This window comes from Pristis pectinata, chromosome 11, assembly GCF_009764475.1.
Source record: "Pristis pectinata isolate sPriPec2 chromosome 11, sPriPec2.1.pri, whole genome shotgun sequence".
Classification (NCBI taxonomy): Eukaryota; Metazoa; Chordata; class Chondrichthyes; order Rhinopristiformes; family Pristidae; genus Pristis; species Pristis pectinata.
The window spans coordinates 85276591-85299727 of record NC_067415.1 but is presented as its reverse complement, the minus strand read 5'-3'; the positions used below and the strand labels follow the sequence as shown (position 1 = coordinate 85299727).

The following is a 23137-nucleotide window of genomic DNA, read 5'->3' as shown; positions in this document are numbered from 1 at the left end:
CAGCTGGAAGGACAAGGGCAGTAGAAGCCTGGGGAACACCAACCCCTGGGAGTTGCCCTCTGAGCCACACACCAACCTGACTTCCAAATATATTGCTGTTCGTTCTTTGACTGGGTCCAAGTCCTAGAACTCCCTCCCTAACACCATTGTGGGTGTATCCACACCTCAAGGACTGCAGCAGTTCAAGAAGGCAGCTCACCACCACTTTCTCAAAGGCAACTGGAGATGAGCAATTAAATGCTGGCTCAGCCTGCGAAGCCCTCATCCCCAGAATGAATAAGAAAAACGTGTGCTTGCTAGTTCCTGGATGTCAAACAAAGCCCAGTGCAGAGTGTATAGGCAGAGCACAGGAGGAATTCAAAGGAGGAAGTGTAGATTATTTACAGGGCGTTTTCATATACTGTATCTCTGAACCTCCTACAAACATAACCCAGGGAGGAGCTAGTCACGTGACACGAAGGTGACAAACGTAAATGACCAGGATGGCCTTTGGTACGTTATTAACATTTACTCTGTTGTCAAGAGACTGGTGGCACAGCTGAGGAGCAGAGTTTGCCCTCTGGTGAGCACAGTAAGTAACAAATACACAAGTGCACCAATTTCTTGAAATTCACAGAAAGGTTTGAGGACAAGTTGCTGAGGGCATTGCGGGACGATCGTTGCATTGATCCACAGCTCCCACCGAACCGTAAGGGTGAGGGGCATTCACATATTGTCACAACTGGAGCCCCGTAAAACGTGGCATCCCAGGGAGAAGGGTGGCTACCAGTGAGGCCGAGTCACATTGATTTGGGAAAGAGGCCCCAGTTTCCTGTCTGGCACCTTCTGCTTAAAGTTCACGGTGATGAACGACACTGGGCTTTGCACCCTTCACACTTACTGACAAAGCTTATTCAGTGTGATATTGCTTCCACCCAGGGGAATATTAACACACTGAGAAGCATCACATCCAGGATGGGACTGAAGAGAGATGAGGAGAGGGTGAAAGACAAGCAACTTGCAGCTCTTCATTTGAACAGTCCCTGGATATTTAATATCATGACATTTCAATGGCTTTGCAATCATCCCATCCCAATGACCCAAGCACTCCCAGTCTCAGTATCGAAGGGGTGCTTCACTTCTGGAAGAGCTATTTGTCAGATGGAACATTAAACCAAAGCTATGGTGAAGGTAAGAGATCGCACATTGTTCAGGAAGAACAGGGGAGTTCCCTCGGATGTCCTGGACAACATTTATCTCACATTCAACACCGCTTATGGGATCTTCAGCAAAAATTTGCTCTCAGTGGGTCAGGCAGCATCTGTGGTGGCAAAGGGACAGTCAACGTTTCGGGTCGAAACCCTTCATCAGGACTGAGTCTCAGTCCAGATGTAAGGTCTCAACCCAAAACATCGACTGTCTGTTTCCCTCCACAGATGCTGCCTGACTCGCTGAGTTCCTCCAGCAGTTTGTTTTTTGCTCCTGATCCCAGCATCTGCAGCCTCTGGTGTCTCCATTTTTGTTTCTGGGATCTTGCTGTGTACAAGCTGGCTCCCATGTTTCCTGCATTACAACAGTTCAGAAATACCCCATTGGCTGTAAAATGCTCTGGTACATATTCAAGGGATGTGAAAGGCTCTAAATTAATGGAAATTTCTTCTGGCTGGGACTGAACATCCACCAACCTATATTCCCTCAGGATATCAAGCATCTAATCTGGACTACTTGATGGACTAACTGTTCTTCTTAGATGCTGAACAAAACAGAAATTATTGGAGTCTGACTTTAAACTGCATCTGGAGTATTGCATTCAATTCTGGTCACCCCATTATAGGAAGGATGTGGAGGCTTTGGACAGGGTGCAGAAGAGGTTCACCAGGATGCTATCTGGATTAGAGGGCATGAGCTATAAGAAGAGGTGGGAGAAACTTGGGATGTTTTCTCTGGAGTGGTGGAGGCTGAGGGGAGACCTGGTAGAGGTTTATAAGATTATGAGAGGTATAGATAGAGTAGACAGCCGGTATCTTTTTCCCAGGGTTGAAATGTCTAATGCTAGAGGGCATGGATTTAAGGTGAGAGGGGTAAGTTCAAAGGAGATGTACGGGGCAAGTTTTTTTTACACAGAGTGGTGGATGCCTGGAATGCCCTGCCAGGGGTGGTGGTCGAGGCAGATATAGAAGAGATGTCTAAGAGGCTCTTAGATAGGCACATGAACGTGCAGAGAATGGAGGGATATGGATACTGTGTAGGCAGAAGCGATTAGTTTAGTTAGGCGTTCAATGACTAGTTTAATTAGTTCAGCACAGCACTGTGGGCTGAAGGGCCTGTTCCTTTGCTGTACTGTTCTATGTTCTATGTTCTAAAGTCAAAGTCGAGTTTATTGTCATCTGCACAAGTCCATGTTTGCACAGGTGCAATGAAAAACTTACTTGCAGGAGCATCACAGGCACAGAGCAACAGAGTCAATAACGTTTGGAGGGAACACGTTTGAATACATCAAGGGATATGGATTATAGGGTGAGAAATGGGGTAATGCTGAGATAAGCCAGCATCTGATAGAAAGGCAAGATGGGCTAGAGCGGCTGAATAGCCTAGCCCTGTTCCTAAAAGCAATGAAGACAATCAGTTCTTAACAGTAAATTGCCATTAAATGTTGGATTTATGACTCTCTATTCTTAACCATGACTCTGTTTTTGCTACATTCAACGAACAATGTGAAACCAGTGTTACATTCCCAAGTTTCACTTTCGGTAATCGTATAAAATGTCTTTTTGGTTCAGCTGACCATAAGTGTATTACTTGAGCAGAGTTTCACATCGGGCTGAAGTCATACTCACCACCGTCAGCCGAGGTGACAGAAGGCAGCTTACACAGAACTGGAGCTCACTGCTCTCGAGAGTTAAGATAGGATCGAGCTTTTTACTTAATACTGTTGCAAAAATTACTTTGCAACTCTAAAACTTTGGTGCATGACATTTTCCAGATACAACCTCAGCATTCTATATGAAATCTATAGTATTGAGAATTTAGTAATCATCAGTGTCCTTTATTAGTAGAAGTTCCATATAGAGCATCGCACAGAACAGGCCCTTTGGCCCACAATGTTGTGCCGACATAGCTAATCCCTCCTACCTACAGAATGTCCATATCCCTCCATTTTCCTCTCATTCATGTGCCCATCCAAGCCCCTCTTAAAAGCCCCCAATAAATTTGCCTCCACCATCCTATCAGGCAACGCATTCCAGGCATCCATCACTCTCTCAGTAAAAAACGTATCCCTCACGTCTGTTCTGAACCTACCCCCTCTCACCTTAAATGCATGCCCTCTGGTATTGGATCGCTCAATAATGGGAAAAAGATATTGCTTGTCCACCCTATCTATGCCCCTCATAACTTTATACACTTCCAACAGATCACCCCTCAGCCTCCGCCGCTCCAGAGAAAAGAGCCCAAGTTTGTCCAGCCTCTCCTGATAGCACATGCCCTCTAATCCAGGCAGCATCCTAGTAAACCTCCTCCGCACCCTCTCTAAAGCCTCGACATCCTTTCTATAGTGAGGTGACCAGAATTGCACGCAATACTCCAAATGCGGCCGAACCAGAGTTCTATAGAGATGCATCATAACTTCTTGACTCCTGTATTCAATACACTGATTAATAAATGCAAGCATTCCATAAGCCTTCTTAACCACCTTGTCTACCTGTGTAGCCACTTTCAATGAGTCATGGACTTGCACCCCAAGGTCTCTCTGCTCTTCAACACTGTTAAGGGTCTTGCCCTTAAGAGTGTAGTCTCTCTTGACATTAGTCCTACCAAGGTGCAACATCTCACATTTATCCGGGTTAAACTCCATCTGCCATTTCTCTGCTCACATCTGTAGCTTATCTACATCATGTTGTATCCGTCACCAGTCTTCTACACTATTCACAACTCCACCAATCTTGGTATCGTCTGCAAACTTACTAACCCATCCATCAACATACTCGCCCAGGTCACATATTACGAGAAAAGAGCAAGCCTGGTGCAAGAATGAGACTTAGGAGCAAATGTTGTTGGAAACAAAGAACTTTGGCATTTTCCTGTATAATTCAATAACATCCTGTATTTATATAGTGCCTTTGATACAGTAAAATGTCCAAGGTATTTCACAGGAGCATTATCACTCTAAGCCATATTAGTAAGCAACTAAATGCTCCTCAAAGAGGCAGATTTTAAGGGGCATCTTAATTTGAGGCAGAGGGTTTTAAGAAGAGAATTCCAGAGCTCAGGACCTTGACAGCTGAGAGTACTGTTGCAAAGGTGGGGCAATGGAAATCAGGGAATTGCAGGAGGGCAGAGGAGGAGAGAAGCAACCTTGTTCAGCACATCACAGAAACCAGCCTCCCCTCCGTGGACTGTGTACACTTCTCGCTGCCTCGGTAAAGCAGCCAACATAAGCAAAGCTCCCACCCACTCCGAACATTCTCTCTTCTCCTGCCACCCATCGGGCAGAAGATACAAAAGCCTGAAAGCACGTACCACCAGGTTCAAGGGCAGCTTCTATCCCGCTGTTATAAGACTATTGAACTGACCACTAGATGGACTCTTGACCTCACAATCTACCTCGGTATGACCTTGCACCTTATTGTCTGCCTGCACTGCACTTTCTCTGAAGCTGTGACACTTTATTCTGCATTCCGTCATTGCTTTTCCCTTGTGCTGCCTCAATGTACTGTTGTAATGAAATGATCTGTATGGATGGCATGAAAAGCAAAGTTTTCCACTGTACCTCGGTACATGTGAGAATAATAAATTAATTCCATTGTTGGGTTGCAGAAATGACAAGAGGCATGGTCATGAAGACAAGGATCAACTGCAAACAAGGATAAGGATTTTAAAACATACACTCGCGTACCAAGAGCAGGTGCAAGTTCAGGAGGCTGGAACTGAATGCATGGACAGTAGAGCTTTGGATGAGCTGAGGTTTATGGAGGGTGCATGGCTGAGTAAGATATTGTTGGTATTAGTATTGGTTTATTATTATCACTTGTACCGAGGTACAGTGAAAAACTTGTCTCGCATACCGATCGTACAGATCAATTCATTACACAGTGCAGATACATTGAGTTAGTACAGAGTGCATTGAGGTAGTACAGGTAAAAACAGTAACAGTACAGAGTAAGTGCATTGCAGGTAGACAATAAGGTGCAAGGTCAAACAAGATAGATTGTGAGGTCAAGAGTCCATCTCATAGTGCAAGAGAACCGTTCAATGGTCTTATCACAGTGGGATAGAAGCTGACAGGAGCCTGGTGGTATGTGCCCTTAGGCTCCTGTATCTTCTGCCTGATGGGAGGGGGAGAACAGAGAATGACCCAGGTGGGTGAGGTCTTGGAATGCTTGAACAGAGGCATAGATGAGGGACAATCATGCAGATCTTGGTGCATAACAACAACAGAATAATGACGCTATGCTAGAAAATGTGCAAAGTGCAGAAACACTGCACCTGTTTGGATTATTATCTGAGCTCTCTGATAACATCTCAGCAATGTGCAGAACCAGAGAAAAGCTACAAAACTAGAACAAAGGAAAAGAGCAAGCAAATATACTTGCCCACATAGCTGCATTTCTTCAGGTTTCTACTGATGATAAATACCCAGCAATCACTGCCATAAGTCTGCTGATAATATGACAGAACTATATAGAGGGGCTAAGCTGGAAGTTGTAAACAAATCATACAATATTTGGAAAGAAAGAGAGGCAGATGCATGGTTGTACCATTTAGGGCTTACTTGACAAGGGATTACTTCCATAGTTTTCATTAAAAAATTGGTAAATTGGTTTATTATTGTCACATGAACCAAGGTACAGTGAAAAACCTGTCCTGCATACAGTCCATACAGATCATTTCGTTACAACAGTGCATTAAGGTAGTTCAAGGTAAAAACAATAACAGAATGCAGAATAAAGTGTTACAGTTACAGAGAAAGTGCAGTGTAGGCAGACAGTAAGGTGCAAGGCCACGAGGTAGACTTTGAGGTCAAGAGTTCACCTTATCGTACTGGGGACTGTTCAACAGTCTTATAACAGCAGGACAGAAGCTGTCCTTGAGCCTGGAGTTATGTGCTTTCAGGCTTTTGTATCTTCTGCCCAATGGGAGGGGGGAGAAGAGAGAATATCTGGGGTGGGTGGGGTCTTTGATTATGTCGGCTGCTTTACTGAGGCAATGAGAAGCGTAGACAGAGTCCATGGAGGGGAGGCTGGTTTACTATTTTACTAACTATTAACTACTAACCTATCAAGGCTCAATCTGAAAGCAGAAGAAAAGTGGGGGTCTTTTCCCTGGTGCACTGCTTAATACTTATCCATCAATCAACATCATAAAAGCAGATTACCTGTTTTTTATGTTTTTTTCTGCAGGGTCTTGCTATGTACAACTTAGTGGCCAAGTTTTCTTCAAGTTACTTCGCTCTAAAAATACCAAAGTACTTTGGGAGGTCCTGAAATGAACATCACAACTTGATTGCAGCTACACACAAACAATCGATGTCAATCAGTAGTTACATTAGGTTCATTTTTTTAAAATAAGGAAGACCTCTTGTTCGATTCATTAATTCAGGCTGCCCAAGACCATTGGGCAGAAATTGGATGTATTCCATTTAATGGTCTGGTCTGGCTGATGGCTGAATGTTCCTTTAGCACCAATTGACCAAGTCACAGGTTTACTAGATACTGACTGTGGCTAGGCTGGGACTGGGGTCAGCTCGTAGATGCAATCACAAAGAACGCGCACCAGCAGCTTTACTTTCTTAGGAGGTTTGGCTTGTCACTGAACACTCCAACAAACTTCTACAGATGTACTGTTGAAAGTGTCCTGACTGGTTGCATCACGGTCTGGTACGGCAATTCAAATGCACAGGAACGTAAGAAGCTGCAGAGGGTAGTGGACTCAGCCCAATACATCATGGGTACATCCCTCCCCACCATCGGTAGTATCTACAGGAGATAAGAAGGCAAGAAGGCAACATCCATCAATAAAGATCCCCACCATCCAGGCTATGCCATCTTTTCACAGCTCCCATCGAGCAGGAGGTACAGAAGCCCACACCACCAGGTTCAAGAACAGCTACTTCCCTTCAACCATTCGGTTCTTGAACCAAACGGCACAACCCTAATCACTACCTGAGTATAGCAGCACCACAACTACTTTGATCACTTTGCATTCAAATGTACTTTGTTGTATTTTGTTCTAATTGTGTTCTTCCTTGTAAAAATTGTGTATAATTTATGTTTATGTTTTTCTTGTGAGTGCTGCTTATCTTGTGCCTGTGACCCTGCTGCACGTACTTCATTGCACCTGTGCACACATGTATTTGTGCATATGGCAATAATCTTGATATTGACTTTGCGACAACAATATTTTTAATCTTAGAACATAGAATATAGAACAGTACAGCACAGAACGGGTTGTACCTTTTAGGGCTTACTTGACAAGTAAGCCCTATTTTTCCATGTTTCCATATTTTTCATTAAAATGTTGGTAAATTGGTTTATTATTGTCACATGAACCAAGGTATTGAAGAAAAAAAACCATATGAACCAAAAACTTGTCTTGCATACCAACGGAACAGGCCCTTTGTGCCGACCTATATAAACCTACTCCATGATCAATCTAACTGTTCCTTCCTACACAGCCCAGAACCCTCCATTTTTCTTACATCCATGTGCCTATTTTAAATGTCCCTTTTGTATCAGGCTCTACCAATACTCCCGGCAGTGCATTCCAGGCACCCACCACTCTCCATGTAAAAAAAAACACGACCTCTGACATCTGCTCTAAACTTTCCTCCACTTAACTTAAACGGATATCCTTTGGTATTGGCCATTGCCAACCTGGGAAAAAAGTGTTGCCTGTCCACTCTATCTATGCCACTCACCATCTTATAAACCTCTATCAAGTCACCTCTCATCCTCTGTCGCTCCAAAGAGTAAAGCCCTAGCTCGCTCAGCCTTTCTTCATATGTTCTCTAATCTGGGCAGCATCCTGGTAAATCTCCTCTGCACCTTCTCTAAAGCTTCCACACCCTTCCTATAATGAAGTGACCAGAACTGAATACAATACTCCAAGTGTGGTCTAACCAGAGTTTTATACAGCTGTAACATTACCTCGTGGCTCTTGAACTCAATCCCCTGACTACAACCATGCTGTATTAACTTGATTTTTGTTTATTTTGAGACCTAACTTACATGATACCTTTCCTTGAAATCATCCAACTACAATGCAATGAACAGCAGTAATGCACCATTGGAAAACGAGGAATATGATTTGAGAACTTGTTCCAGAAAGACTTTAAAATCCCCTGGACCAGCATAAGAAGTCCTGAAGTGGTTCTGTGAGAACAGTCTGGCATCTGAAGACAATCAAACATATGACTCCATATTCACACAACTGACTGCATTTGTATAGCCTCTTTGACATTGCAAAATGCCCCAAGGTGCTTCACAAGAGTTTGACACCTAGCTACAGAGGGAGACACTATAACAGCAGACTTCAGGTAATGGACTTGAAATAAAAAAGAGAAAATGGTTGAAACACTCAGCAGGATGAGGCAACATCTGTGGAGAGAGAAAAACAAGAGTTGATATTTCACGTCAGTGATTCTTTGTCAGAAGTGGAAAGGTGAGAAAACAAGGGCGTTTTAAATTGCAGAGTGTGGAGGGGTGGAGGAGAGCAAAAAAAATGTCAGTAACTGGGCGGAGTTCAAAATTGTCCAGATAACGATGGTTTTCGGAAAATCAAAAAAAAACCTGCAGATGTTAGTTGTCTGAAATAATCCCTTCCAAAATTTAGGTCCCCAACAAATGAAGCCTGGAGACATATAGCGTGGAAACAGGCCCTTCGGCCCAACTCGTCCATGCCGACTATCAACCACCTATTTATACTAATCCTATGTTAATCCTATTTCTTATTCTCCCCACATTCCCACCAGCTCCCCTCAGATTCTGCCACACACTAGGGCCAATTTACAGTGGCCAATAAACCGACCAACCCGCATGTCTTTGGGACGTGGGAGGAAACCGGAGCACCCGGAGGAAACTCACGCAGTCACTGGAGACACAAGAGGCACGCTGGTGGAAAGTGCAAACTCCACACAGACAGCAACTGGATTGAACCCAGGTCTCTACCAGCCCGTGCCACTGTGAAGCTTGACCACCAGAGTGCAGCAAGCCAGGACTCTTTGTACAGCTGGAAGAGGCAGGAAAGATTAGATCCTTAACGCCTTCTGAAGTGGCAAATTTCAAACTGAGAAATTATCAACCTTGTCCCTAATGTAATTGATATTCTACTCAAGCAGTCGGCATTATCAGCCTTGCCCACCTTTGAATCCTCATTGGCACAGGCTAGCAGACCTATCCATGGACCTGTCGGGTATATACTGACAGATGTCCATTCCACAGCCTCAGACACACACACATGGAACACTAGGGCAGCAGAGCATAAAATGCAAAGTCAACGACAGGGAAAATCCATCCTGAATACTAAATGTTGGCAAGTATCGCAGTTTTTACTCTGTAACAGCACTTCAGATTTATCAAAACAAGAAGGCCACATGAGCTATTTCACAATTTTTGAAAGCAAAGTTTTATTTTGTTTGTAATTATTGAGTTTCATAAACAATGATTTCACCTCAGGCACACCTTTTTCAGTACGACTGCCTCAACAGCTCTGCCCGTGCATGTCCAATCTGAGTATTGTAACGATTTAAACAATTATAGAACATAGAACACTACAGCACAGTACAGGCCCTTCGGCCCACAATGTTGTGCCGACACTTTATCCTGCTCTAAGATCTATCTAACCCTTCCCTCTCACATAGCCCCCTATTTTTCTGTCATTCATGTGTCTATCTAAGAGTCTCTTAAATGTCCCTAATGTATCTGCCCCCTCAACCTCTGCCGGCAGTGCGTTCCACACACCCACCGCTCTCTGTGTAAAAAACTTACCCCTGACATCTTCCTCCAATCACCTTAAAATTATGTCCCCTCACGTTAGCCATTGTCGCCCTGGGAAAAAGTTTCTGACTGTCCACTCGATCTATGCCTCTTATCATCTTGTACACCTCTATCAAGTCACCTCTCATCCTCCTTCTATCCAAAGAGAAAAGCCCGAGCTCGCTCAACCTATCCTAGAAACATAGAAAACCTACAGCACAATTCAGGCCCTTCGGCCCACAAAGCTGTGCCGAACATGGCCCTACCTTAGAAATTACTAGGCTTACCCATAGCCCTCTATTTTTCTCAGCTCCATGTACCTATCCAACAGTCTCTTAAAAGAGCCTATCGTATCCGCCTCCACCACCGTTGCCGGCAGCCCATTCCACACACTCACCACTCTCTGAGTAAAAAACTTACCCCCGACACCTCCTCTATACCTACTCCCAGCACTTTAAACCTATGTCCTCTTGTGGCCACCATTTCAGCCCTGGGGAAAAGCATCTGACTGTCTACCTGATCAATGCCTCTCATCATCTTATACACCTCTATCAGGTCCCCCCTCATCCTCCGTCGCTCCAAGGAGAAAAGGCCGAGTTCCCTCAACCTGCTTTCATGAGGTATGCTCCTCATTCCAGGCAGCATCCTTGTAAATCTCCTCTGCACCCTTTCTATGCCTTCCACATCATTCCTGTAGTGAGGTGACCAGAACTGAGCACAGTACTCCAAGTGTGGTCTGACCAGGGTTCTATATAGCTGCAACAATACCTCTTGGCTCCTAAATCTTCATAAGACATGCTCTCTAATCCAGGCAGCATACTGGTAAATCTCCTCTGCACTCTCTCTAAAACTTCCATATCCTTTCTATAATGAGGCAACCAGAACTGAACACAATACTCCAAGTGTGGTCTAACCAGAGTTCCACAGAGCTGCAACATCACCTCGTGGCTCTTGAACTCAATACCCCAAATAATGAAGGCCAACACTCCATACACCTTCTTAACAACTCCATCGACCTGCGTGGCAACCTTGAGGGATCTATGGACTTGGAACCCAAGATCCCTCTGTTCCTCCACAGTGCTAAGAGTCCTGCCATTAACCTTGTATTCTACCTTCAAATTCGATCTCCCAAAGTGTATCACTTCACACTTATCCGGGTTGAACTCCATCTGCCATTTCTCAGCCCAGCTCTGCATTCTATCAATATCTTGTTGTAATCTACAGCAACCTTCTACACTATCCACAACACCACCAACCTTTGTATCATCAGCAAACTTACTAACCCACCCTTCCACATCCTCATCCAAGTCATTTATAAAAATCACAAAGAGCAGGGGTCCCAGCTGATCTGAGTCAATGACGAGGAAAATCCATCCTGAATACTAAATGTTGGCAAATATCGCAGTTTTTACTCTGTAACAGCATTTCTGATTTATCGAAACAAGAAGGCCACAATTATCTGAGATCTTCGGTGTAAAGAGGGGGAGGAATGATGACCAGCAACACAGCAATTAGTTTATGTGCAAGGCTTCTCTATAAACTGTCGCCCTTGTGTCTAGACTTGACCACACTAACACTCTGCTGGCTGGTCTCCCACTAGTATGTGCTGTAAAATGTCAGCTTAGCAAAATCTTCTGACACTTTTACCTTGACTCTACACCAAATTCTGTGTCTGATGACTTAATGTGGCTCCTGAACAATCAGCATTTAATATTAAAATTTTGATTGTTATGTACTATACCCTCCTCCTTGTCCAAGCCTTCAAGATCTCTACACAGCAGATCAATGACAACAACTTGTTTACCCAGATCACCTATAAGTCAGAGTCATACAGCACGGAAACAGACCCTCCAACCCACCTAGTCCACACCAATCACAGAGCACACATTTACACTGACCCCATTTTTTATTCTCCCCACATTCCCATCAACTCTGCCCAGATTTTCTCTATTTATCTGCACACAGGGACAACTTACAATGCCAATTAACCTACCAACCTGCCAGTGTTGCTCCAGAGTCCAGCATCTGCAGCCTCTTGTGTCTCCAACCTACCAATCCACACGCCTTTGAGTTGTGTGAAGAATCCAGAGCACCGGGAGGGAACCCACAGGGTCACAGGGAGAATGTGCAAACTCCATCCTCAACATAGATTTGATACCAAAGCATATCCGGGACTATTGAGATGGACAACCAAAAGCTCTGACAAAGAGATAGTCTTTAAAATGTGAGTTAAAGGAGGAAAGGAGTAAAGAGGCAGAGAGGTTTGCAGAGGAATTCCAGAATTTTGGTTCAAAGCAATTGAAGGTGTTCTTGTCAATGGTGAAGCAATAGATATCGATAATTCACAAAAGACCAGGGGTCACGTTTCCCACAGATGTGTAGCACTGATGAATATCAAGATATGAAGATCTTCACAGAATGAAACCCATAGCTTCTCCCAGTTTTCTATGCATTACATTTAGAAATATGGTAGAACCCATCATGCAGAGATTTAGTTTCCTTTTTTCATGTCAAGGTCACCAAAGCAACACTACCCAAAAATGAGCATGTTTGTGAGTTTGCCAATTTTGATGTATTAAAACAGTTTCTGCTACTTTCATTAGTGATTACTTCAAGTTGGGATTTGAATAGAGAACAATATATGTATTATGACAGAAGTATAAGGGTTTTGCTTTGCTGGTCAATGGGCTTGATTTGATTGGTAAATCCAATAAGACATGTTATCAAGTCCATTGTTGAGACAAATATTTGATGTAAGTACATGTCAGTGCAAAGAAAAGCACTAAATGTTAAGTCACAAACAGAAAATGCTGGAAATACTCAGCAGGTCAGGCCACATCTGTGGGAAGGGAAACAGAGCTAATGTTTCAGGCCCAAGCTCCTTCAGTCAGAACCGAGAAGGAGACAAAAGGTGGTTGTTAAACTGCAGGGAGGGTTGGGGAAGGGGGGTGGCTCTAACAGGGTAAAACTGGGATCACCATGGGGACAAACTGAGAACATGTTACCTGGTCAATGAGTGAATGGGAGAAGTTAGAGAATGAGAACAGAGACAAAAGAATGTGGGAGGTGTGATATGCAGAGCTGGAGGACAAGCCCAGCAGGTTAGGCTGGGCATGTTCTCCACTCCCAGAGAAAGAAAAGAGGAAGGGGGAAGAAATCAAGATGATCTAATATTACAGATGGATGACTGACACAGACTGAGAAATCAAGTTACCTGAAGTTGTAAAATTCAACATTAAGTCCAAAAGACTGCAAAATTGCCAGTCGGAAAATGAGGTGCTATTCCTCAAGCTTGCATTGGGTCTCACTGTAACAGTACAGGAGGCCACAGACCGATAGGTCAGAGTGGGAGTGGGCTAGGGAATTAAAGTGGCCTCCTGTACTGTCTTTCACTGTTATCTGTATCTGGTTTAGAGGCTCAGGTGTACTGATCCAGCACTCTGTCCTACCGTGGAAAGACTGATGCAATCCTTCACAGGGAGAGCTGTCAGATGTGAGCATAAAATCCAGGTTGACAAAGACAATAGAGACCTGAGAGAGTGTTGCCTTTTGTGTGACATGTTACAGCAAGGTGCCACCTACCTCTCTAGCACATTTAAAAGATTCCATGACAGTGTTTCTACGAATAGCAGGGGAGATTCCCTGCCCCCCTCCCCTGGGTCTTGGCTGATATTTATCACTAAACTAACATACTGAAGCAAGTCTGGTCCATTGTCTTATCGCTATTTAAGGGAGCTTGCTGTACACAAACTGGCTGCCACATATCTTACATTACAACAATGAATGCACCTCAATGTACTTTGTCGACTGTAAAATACATCAGGGCTGCCAAGGTGATGAAAAGCATTTTGAATTACAAGATCACCCTTCCTATGTGTACCTCGGGATTTGGAGTGAAAAATTAAAACAGCAGAACAAGTCAACATAAGGCATGCTCTCTGATCACCCACCTCACCATCAGTTTTGGCAGAAAACAGTGTTGACAGCTTGTGTTATCGATCTATTGGACAGAGAGTAACTTGCACAACGAAAGGGGCTCTGCTGACTATAAGTAACCTGAACAACAGAGAAAGGGAAATCATTGAAAAATGGAGACATAATCAACATTGAGAAAGAGATAGTGTGCGAGAGAGAGGGAGAGAGAAGGGGAGAGAGAGAGAGAGGGGGGAGAGAGAGGGGGAGAGAGAGGGGGGAGGGGGGAGGGAGAGAGAGGGGGAGAGGGAGAGAGAGAGGGGAGGAGAGAGAGAGGGAGAGAGAGATGGAGAGTGAGGGAGAAAGGTGAGGGGGAGCTCCCATTTCACCATTATAATCATTGAGCTAAGGTAGAAACGACGATCTGTATCAAGGTAACTGCTTTATTGACCGATGTATTAAATTTGATACATCAACATACCAATTTGATTTTAAAAATCAATTGCGCTGCACCTTTGAGAACCTTTATACCTTATAGTTATTGACATTATGACACTCCCTTAGGCACATATCTTTTAGTGATTCTTACAGTAAACATGCACTTGATGCCAAAACATAATCAGTTCTAACAATTTTAAAACTCATGTCCCTTCACCTTGACAAAAATAATTCTGACTTTTGTGTTGTGCAGCACCACTCAACATGTCCATGTTCAGCAGTGAAGTCAGATACAAAGTCATTTAAGTCAGCCATCTGTTGTCAGTGGCGGAGCAGGAAGTTGGTGGCCATATTAAGATCATTGTTTGTAGCTCTTAGAGCTTGCAAGGCGTCTACTCGAGAAAACCCCATCTCCATCAGTCTTGCCACCTGTGATAGAAAACAAGACCAATAAAATTAAATAGAACCATAATTCAACACTTAAAGTTTCGTTATGTGTCCTGTACCGATTAGTTCCTCTAATATGCCACATTGAATTAGTTGACACAAGAAGCAGCTATTTGGTCTGTGTGGCATTTTCTAGAAAGACAAGTCCGATCAGTTTTATTGTTCCTGCGCTTCCCCTCAAGCATCCATGCCCTTTCAAAATTTACCACTGAATCTGCCTCCACACCCCTTCTGGAAGCACAGTCCAGGTTAGTGATGAAACTCATCTTACAGGCTTTCTCTAACTAGTAGCATCAACTGCATTTGTTCACAGGTTCTGGGTGAAAGAAATGTTCAGCACCCTCTGACCTTCCTTTGAATGTTAGTATTCATTATGACAAAGGAAACTTACATTTACTTAATGCCTTTTATGCGGTAAATTTTTTTTTACAGGATATGGGTATTGCTGGCAAAGGCAGCATTTATGGCTCATCCATAATCACCGTTGATATGGGGATGGTGAGCTGCCTTCTTAAAACGCCGCAGTCCCTCTGGTGCTTTTGGATATGGAGTTGTAGGATTTAGATGAAGGACCACCTATATATTTCCAAGTCAGGAAGATGTGCAACTTGGAGGGGAACCTTGCTGTGGTCATGTCCCTGCTGTTTTTGTCCTCCTTGGTAGCGGAGGTTGTGGGTTTGAGAAGTACACCTATTGTCATCTTGGTGAGCTTCCAGTGTGTGTTTTGCAGATGGTCCATTGGTGGTGGATGAAGTCAATGCTTAGGCTGGTGGTTGGAGATGTTCCTATTGTGTTTTAATGTAGAGGCTTTCACACAACTGAAGGACTTACTTGGAGACACAAGAGATGCAGACTCTGAAATCTGGAGCAACACACAAGATGCTGGAGGAACTGTGGAGGGAAATGGACAGGTCAAATCCCTTCATCTGGATGTCAAGATGAAGAGTCCCAACCCAAAATATAGACCATCCATTTCCCTCCACAGATGCTGCCTGACCTACTGAGTTCCTCCAGCGTCTTGTGTGTTGCTGAAGGACTTATTTGACTATTTCAGAGAGCAGTTAACTATTAAGAACATTTGTGTAAATCTGGGGTGACATATAGACCAGAATGGGCAAGGGTGGTATGCTTCTTTTGTTGATGGAATTACCTCCTTCAACAGCCTGTTTATTGCTCTTTTCACTTTTGATATGCCCCTTGAAATCTACCTCATTGATTAAGTTTTTGGTCACTTGAGCTTCGGAGCAAACTTTTATATTGTAAAGCCCCTTTGAAGCACCTTGCGATATTTTAGCACGTTGGCGGTGTTATATAATTGGAAACTTATTATTAACATATAGATGGTAACTCCTAAATTTTTGTTAATTGAATGGGAGCTAAATTATGCTATGGAACAGAGATGGATAGGTAATCAGGAAAGTTAAGTAAAATTTCATTCAAGTTAAAATGTTCTTTTTGTGTGAATCACAAACACATAAAAAAAAGATTGCAATCCCTGTGAGAGAAACATGTGAGAGGAGTGTACAGGCAGCAGCAGTTACTCGGTATAATGAATGTACTGGAAGTACAATGAGGGACTTTTCAACAAAGTGAAAGACATGTTTCAAAACTGGCATTTTATAAAAGAGAAATGAGTAATTATACCTGACATTTTCTTAAAGAGTCATTTAGGACATGGTCTCAAAGTCCTCCCACATTCCCACTTCTCAAAGCTCCTGTTAATCTGTAATAACAACCCACCAACAGTAGAGGGCAGTAAGACTGCAACCAAAACAATTCTGCTGCAACATGCATGGTTATCTGTCACTCTGCAGGGTTTAAAGCTTCTTCTGAGTAAACATCGCTAAGTTATCAAAGTAGAAGGGTCTGATACTTTAAGACTAAAACCCCCTCATTCTTCCCACCTATGAATTTCAGTAACCTGTTTGTAAGAGGTCTCAGGGAGGAGGAAGCTGTAAAACATCTCTTGCTGCCAGCCCCACCATGAAACGTAGTTTTAGTGGAGCTTTAAAGAGTGCATGTTGGTAACAGTGTTAATTAAGGAGACAACATAATGATATACAACAAAGGACATCTGTCAGAAATAAAATACTTGTTAGACAGAAAATTAACAAGCCATGTTTTAAAAACACTTGTCAAGTCCCAATGGACTCTGTTTTCTTGTATTGTATCTTTGGGAAGGCAGGGGTCGTGCATTGAAACCTCTAGGCATAAGACCAGCCAAAGTTGGCAAGTCCACCACCTAAGAACCCAAGAAATAAAAGGATTCCACCCTCGCCCCTTGGACCTGTTCCAGCTCAGTGAGCTAAATCTTGCTGGTAAGTGCTGGCAGTTCTGTGGCAAAATAAATCCAGCAAATTCCTAAAAACGAGGGCGGCGGGGTGCTTGAGCGAAGGGAACTGTTGATCAGCCAGCAGGTTCTGAAGGTTTGCAACATGTAATACTTCTCAGTCTGCTGAACCTGTTGCATGACTTGCAAATTAATAATGTTGTGCAACTTCAACACCCCCAATGTTGCATCAAGTTCTGACAATTGGATATAAGCAGCATCACAGACAATGACTAACCACCATCAAACCTTGTTTTCATTTGTATCATTGACACCAACAATTGTCACAATTTAAGACTCTTCATCCTATTTTGTTGTGGGACCAGTAACCATATTTTCGAAGTGCTGTATAGATCAAATTTTAAACAAGATAATTTTTTGTTGCTTTGATAAGCCACCAGTGGCATTTATCAGTAGGTGACACAAACAACCTGCTGCAGTACTGCCAAGTCACTCACCATCTGGAAATGCGTATTACATTATGCTTGAAACATTGAAAAACCCTCACTCTACATGGAAAGTAATACTGTAAGTATGGTGGAGAAACAATGAAGCTGAGGAATGCTGTGTCACAGATCATTAAAAGCAGAAACACAGGTTAATAAGTCAGATACAAACCAAGAACTGGGGCTCACTTCTGAAGGAAGTGTTAACTTGCACTGAACCTTTGTTAGATTGCATAATTCTGGCATCCATTACTAAAGACACTCACCATCTGGGACATGCCCCCTTCTCGTTACTACCATCGGGGAGGAGGTACAGGATCCTGAAGACCCACACTCAACGATTCGGAAACAGCTTCTTCCCCTCCGCCATCAGATTTCTGAATGGTCCATGAACCCATGAACACCATGAACCCATGAACATTATTCCTTTATTTTGCTCTATTTATTTATTTGTAATTTATAGTAATTTTATGTCTTTGCACTGTACTGCTGCCACAAAACAACACATTTCATGACATACAAGTCAGTGATAATACACCTAACTCTGATTCTAATTCTGGTGCAAAAATGTACTCATGACGTCAGACCTGAGGGGATAAAATCATCAGGAAAGAGTGAATGGAATGAGGTTCCTTCCACCAGGAATAGCTGAAGGGTGACCTGAATGAGATCTTAAACATTACGAAGGGATCCAACAGGGAAGAAAATCTAAAATCACAAATATGAAGTAAACTAATGAGGAACCAGTGAAAGAGAAGAATGTGAAACTTACAAATAAAGGAAGACTAGAAAAGGACATGAGGGAGATGGAAAGAAATTTTGATGGGGAGCATGAAGAGGGGACAGTTGTGGAGCAAAAATACCAGAACAAAATAAGTGGTCCATGTCGCTGCTGTAAATTCTGTACAATCTTATGTAAAAATATGGACAAACTGATTATACCAATAGAGTGAACACCATGCTGGAGGCCTTAGGTTACTCGTCACATTGACTACATGCACTGGATGTCAACGTAACTGATTCTTTCATTGCATTGCCAACAGTATAAGTAGTTTCTTAGAATGTTGTTGAATTTGAGTGTTAAGTGGGTGGATAACTTTAGTGACCTTCCCAGAAATAATTGCACTTCAGGGACTGTAATGCCGCGAAAGAGTCAGCATTTTTGTTTGGAATATCTGCTCCAAAGGAATAAAGTACTGATGATCAAAAAACTGCCAATGCTGGAAATCAGAAATGAAAACAGAAAATGTGGAGAAAAATCAGTGTCTGACAAAGGGTCACAGACCTGAAACATTGACGTTTCTTTCACTTACGCTGTTTGACCTGTTGACCTTTTTCCAGCACTTTTTTGTTTTTAAATTGTAAATTTAAAATTGGTTTATTATTGTCACATGTACTGAGGTACAGTGAAAAACTTGTCTTGCATACTGTTCATACAGATCAATTCATTACAACTGTGCATTGAGGTAGTACAAGGTAAAAACAATAACAGAATGCAGAATAAAGTGTTACAGTTACAGAGAAAGTGCAGTGCAGGCAGACAATAACGTGCAAGGTCATATTGAGGTAGATTGTGAGGTTAAGAGTATATCTTATTGTACTGGGGGACGTTCAAAAGTCTTATAACAGTGGGATAGAAGCTGTCCTTGAGCCTGGTGGTATGTGCTTTCAGGCTTTTGTATCTTCTGCCTGATGGGAGACGGGAGGGGTAGAGGAGAGAATGTCCGGGCTGGGTGGGGCCTTTTATTAGGTTGGCTGCTCTACCAAGGCAGCAAGAAGTGTAGACAGAGTCCATGGAGGGGAGACTGGTTTCTGTGATGTGCTGAACTGTGTCCACAACTCTCAAAGTATTGATGAAATGCATACAAATTATACTTACTACAAGGACAATTTTTAAATGGTACCATTTACAGTGAGTACTTGACTCTGCAAGTTCAGTTCTGTTGACACCAGTGCAACCTATTTCGGAGGCAGAGAACAATCCTCGGCCACTTCTGTTTTGTCATGTATGATTGAGGATAAATTTCTAATCCATTGTCAATTCCACAGTTTATAACTCTCTGGCCCTAATATCATCGAGCAACTTTAGGCCAGAATAACTTCTTCCATCTTCATGGAAGTGACTGCAGCAGCGACGCAAGGAGAGGAAGGAGTGAGGGCTGACGCTTGGTGTGGGGACCCCTTGCTTCCTCATGGTTGTTCATATGTCTGGTGATCACTGCAATCCACACCCACCACCCCCCACAACAACCATCTCTTCCATGTATGGGAAATGGATGCCTTCTTCCCTTTGGCTATCACAATCACCATTACAGTATGTTGTTTATTGGAACGTTTTTGAATTTGAGTGTTAAGTGGATGGATAACTTTAGTGACCTTCCCAGAAGTAATTGTACCCCCATTATACCCCCTTTGGACTCTGCACTTATTTCTCATGAACACCCCTTCTTGTCTTACACCATCATCTCTTTGGCCTTTCCTCACCACCAATTGTCTCTTTCCTTTCTCAAGCTTCCCCTGACCTTTCTTTGCATGGATTTTCACTGCCTTAAAAAGTATTCAAATCCAGTTCTGATGAAAAGTTAATGACCTGAAATTTTAATATTGTTTCAGCCCCTCCATAGATTCTGCCTGACTGGCTGAGTGGCCCCAGCATTTTCTGCTTTTATTTCGGATTTCCACCTTTTGCTGCAATTTTCCTGAAGAACCGTCATGTATGTCGGACAGCACTGATCAGTGGAAAACAGATGCAACAGAAGCAAAATATCCTCTGTGAAATGGCTGATACTGCAAGAAACAGGCATGCAAGTTTTTAAAAAATTACGACCTTGTGCCATAGAAATGCCTACCTGCTCTTCAGAAACTGGTGCACTTGGTGAAGGGCTATTCCGTCCACTATCTTGTTGTTGATTGTTAGCATTAAGTCTGTTGCGCATTTGAGGGAACAGCCTCTCCCAGTTAATCAAACCACCCTGAAAATTGCAAAGAAAGTTTACTGACTTCACTCAATAAATCCTGTTACTCAACTCTCATAAATGTTATACCTGCAAAGCTGCTGTGCGTTGAACTCAGCATGCCACGAGGCAGTGTTTTTTTCCCTGAGGCAGATGTTACGGTGTTACAAACACAGATGAAGAGATAAAATAAGTACTTGAAGGGTGCTGTTTGTTGCATTCTTGCCCACTGTCAATAAGAAAATATAACTCAAGTGTAAGGAAGTGAAACAATTTCTAAGCTCCACAAAATGAAAACCAAATAGAAGGAAGCAACGGTTAACCCAAGCTGGTCAAAAATTAACACACAATATTACCTGCTATCTGATGAATATTTTGTAGTTTATGACTCATTATGTCTTAATTGTTGTGCAGGATTTAAGAGGCATAAATTGCTATGAATGAGGAAAAGGAAAATGTATGTGTTGTGCAAAAAGGGAGCAGCTGCACTGGCAAAATGGGTTTCTCCATTTTAATTATATTCTCTCAGCTGGATCAGTCTAGTCTAAGTGAAAGTTTACTGCTTTAAGTCTTGAGCAATAAGTGCATTTGACTCAGAAAAGCGAGAGAGCCTGAGGAGAAGTGGAACAAAAAAGTTACAAGAATTTGTGAATTTTGGATCCCCACCAATACACAGGAAAGAAATATCAACATAATCTCTAGTGTGAAGGCTACGAGTTGTTAAAGGTGCTCAAGATCATTAAAAGCGATAATTCTCACCAAATGGCAAAAAAGCAGGCAGGCACTTAACATTCAGATGGCATGTTAAGGGGAGGTTAGGATTTTTTTTATAACAAAGCCCAGTTAGAAATTGAAATTCTGAGTTCCAAACCCTTGTTGAGTGAAGTCCATGAACTCTTTTTAAAATGAAAGGGATGGGGATCGTATAGAAGCGTGAAATTGGACTTGGTGGTGTGAGTAGATGGAATTGCTTGCACCGATGTGATTTATTTGTGCTGTGCCATTCAATGATGTCAAAATATGGTAACGCAGTTACTGAAGCACAAGTGAACTGTTAGATAAGTGGTCTAATGGGGACCCACAATCTGATGAAAAACTATTTTCCCAATCTTTTGAAGATCCATCAAAACCAAAAGTGTCATTGAACCATAGAGAGATACAGCAGAGAAACAGGCCATTTGGCCCACTGAGCCTGCGCTGAGCACCAACCACCCATTTATACTAACCCCGTATTATTCCATTTTTATTCTCCCCACTTTAGCATCAACATCCTCCTCTAAGATTCTACCACTCACTTACACACAAGGGGCAATTTACATCGGCCAATTCACCAACCGACCCACACATCATTGGGATGTGGGAGGAAATGGGAGCACCCGGGGGAAACCTACACGGTCACAGGGAGAATGTGCAAACTCCACGCAGACAGCACCGGAAGTTGGGATTGAACCCGGGTCTATGGAGCTGTGAGGTAGCAGCTCTACCCGCTGCACCATTGTGCCAGTGCAAGCAACGGACCAAGAGTGCAAGCCTTGAACCAGCCACTGGATGACAAGTTAGAGGCAGAATTGAATCTTTCTCCCTGCTTTCTGTGGGCAGCCATTCACTCTTGTACTTCCTGCCTCCCCCGTAATAACAAACTATAATTATACAGCAGCCGACACATCAAAATATCCATGTTGCTTCACAGGGGGTTATCAAACAAAAATGGATACTGCAAGGAGATATTTGGACATAGCCAAAAAGTTGCACAAAGTTATAATTCAAGAAGCATCTCAAATGGTAGAGAGACAATGGGGCCTTTGGAGGGAATTCCAGAGTCATGGCCACCTAGGATAGAGCAATGAAAGTCAGGAATACACAAGGGTTGTCAGTAGGTGGATTTCTCAATGGTTATGGAACTGCAGAGGAAACTACAGAGACAGGAAGAGACAAAGCTACGGACAGATTAGAAAACAAGGTTGAGTATTTTAGGCTGGGAGCCAACATAAGCAAACCTTACTGACAGAGCCACTATAAAGTTGGGAATCCATCAGAAGTTGCATGCACAAAGTACTTTATTCCCATCTATGTCACACTGCTTTGGAACACCAATGGGTTTCAAAGTTACCAATGGGTTCTCAAAGTAACATATGAGGAGCGTTTGATGTCTCTGGGCCTGTACTCGGTAGATTTCAGAAGGGTGAGGGGGGATCTCACTGAAACCTACCGGATACTTAAAGGCCTGGATAGAGTGGACGTGGAAAGGACGTTTCTATTAGTAGGAAAGTCTAGGATCTAAGGGCACAGCCAGATCTGAGGAGAAATTTCTTCAGCCAGAGGGTGGTGAATCTGTGGAATTTGTTGCCACAGAGAGCTGTGGAGGCCAAGTCATTGGGTGTATTTTAGGCAGAGACTGAAAGGTTCTTTATTGGTAAGGGGGGTAAATTGGTTTATTATTGTCACATGTACTGAGGTACAGTGAAAACTTGTCTTGCATTCCATTCACACAGATCAACTCAATACATTGAGGTAGTACAAGGTAAGACAATAATAAAGAGCAGAACTAAGTGTTACAGTTACAGAGAAAGTGTTGTGCAGGTCGATAATAGGGGAGAAAGTGGGAGAATGGGGTTGAAAAAATCAGCCATGATTGAATGGCAGAGCAGACTTGATGGGCTG

The 23137-nt window shown here is 42.9% G+C and overlaps 1 protein-coding gene across 4 annotated transcripts in view; it reads right to left on the bottom strand.

The window, feature by feature from the left end:
- The window catches only part of ubac2 (UBA domain containing 2), a 153880-nt gene that overhangs the window by 4719 nt on the left and 126024 nt on the right, over positions 1 to 23137 (bottom strand). The window contains exons 8-10 of one of the 4 annotated variants that reach the window (XR_007957115.1): positions 20372 to 20494; positions 14518 to 14729; positions 6633 to 6953 (exon numbers count right to left, since the gene is read on the bottom strand). Coding sequence is in view for 2 of the 4 variants with exons in the window: in XM_052025627.1 (XP_051881587.1) it covers positions 14622 to 14729; positions 20372 to 20494 (231 nt within the window). In the remaining 2 variants the exon portion in view is untranslated. Of the gene's footprint in view, positions 1 to 6632; positions 6954 to 14294; positions 14730 to 20371; positions 20495 to 23137 lie in introns of those variants that run through there. The other 3 variants (XR_007957114.1, XM_052025627.1, XM_052025628.1) reach the window with 3 other exon arrangements.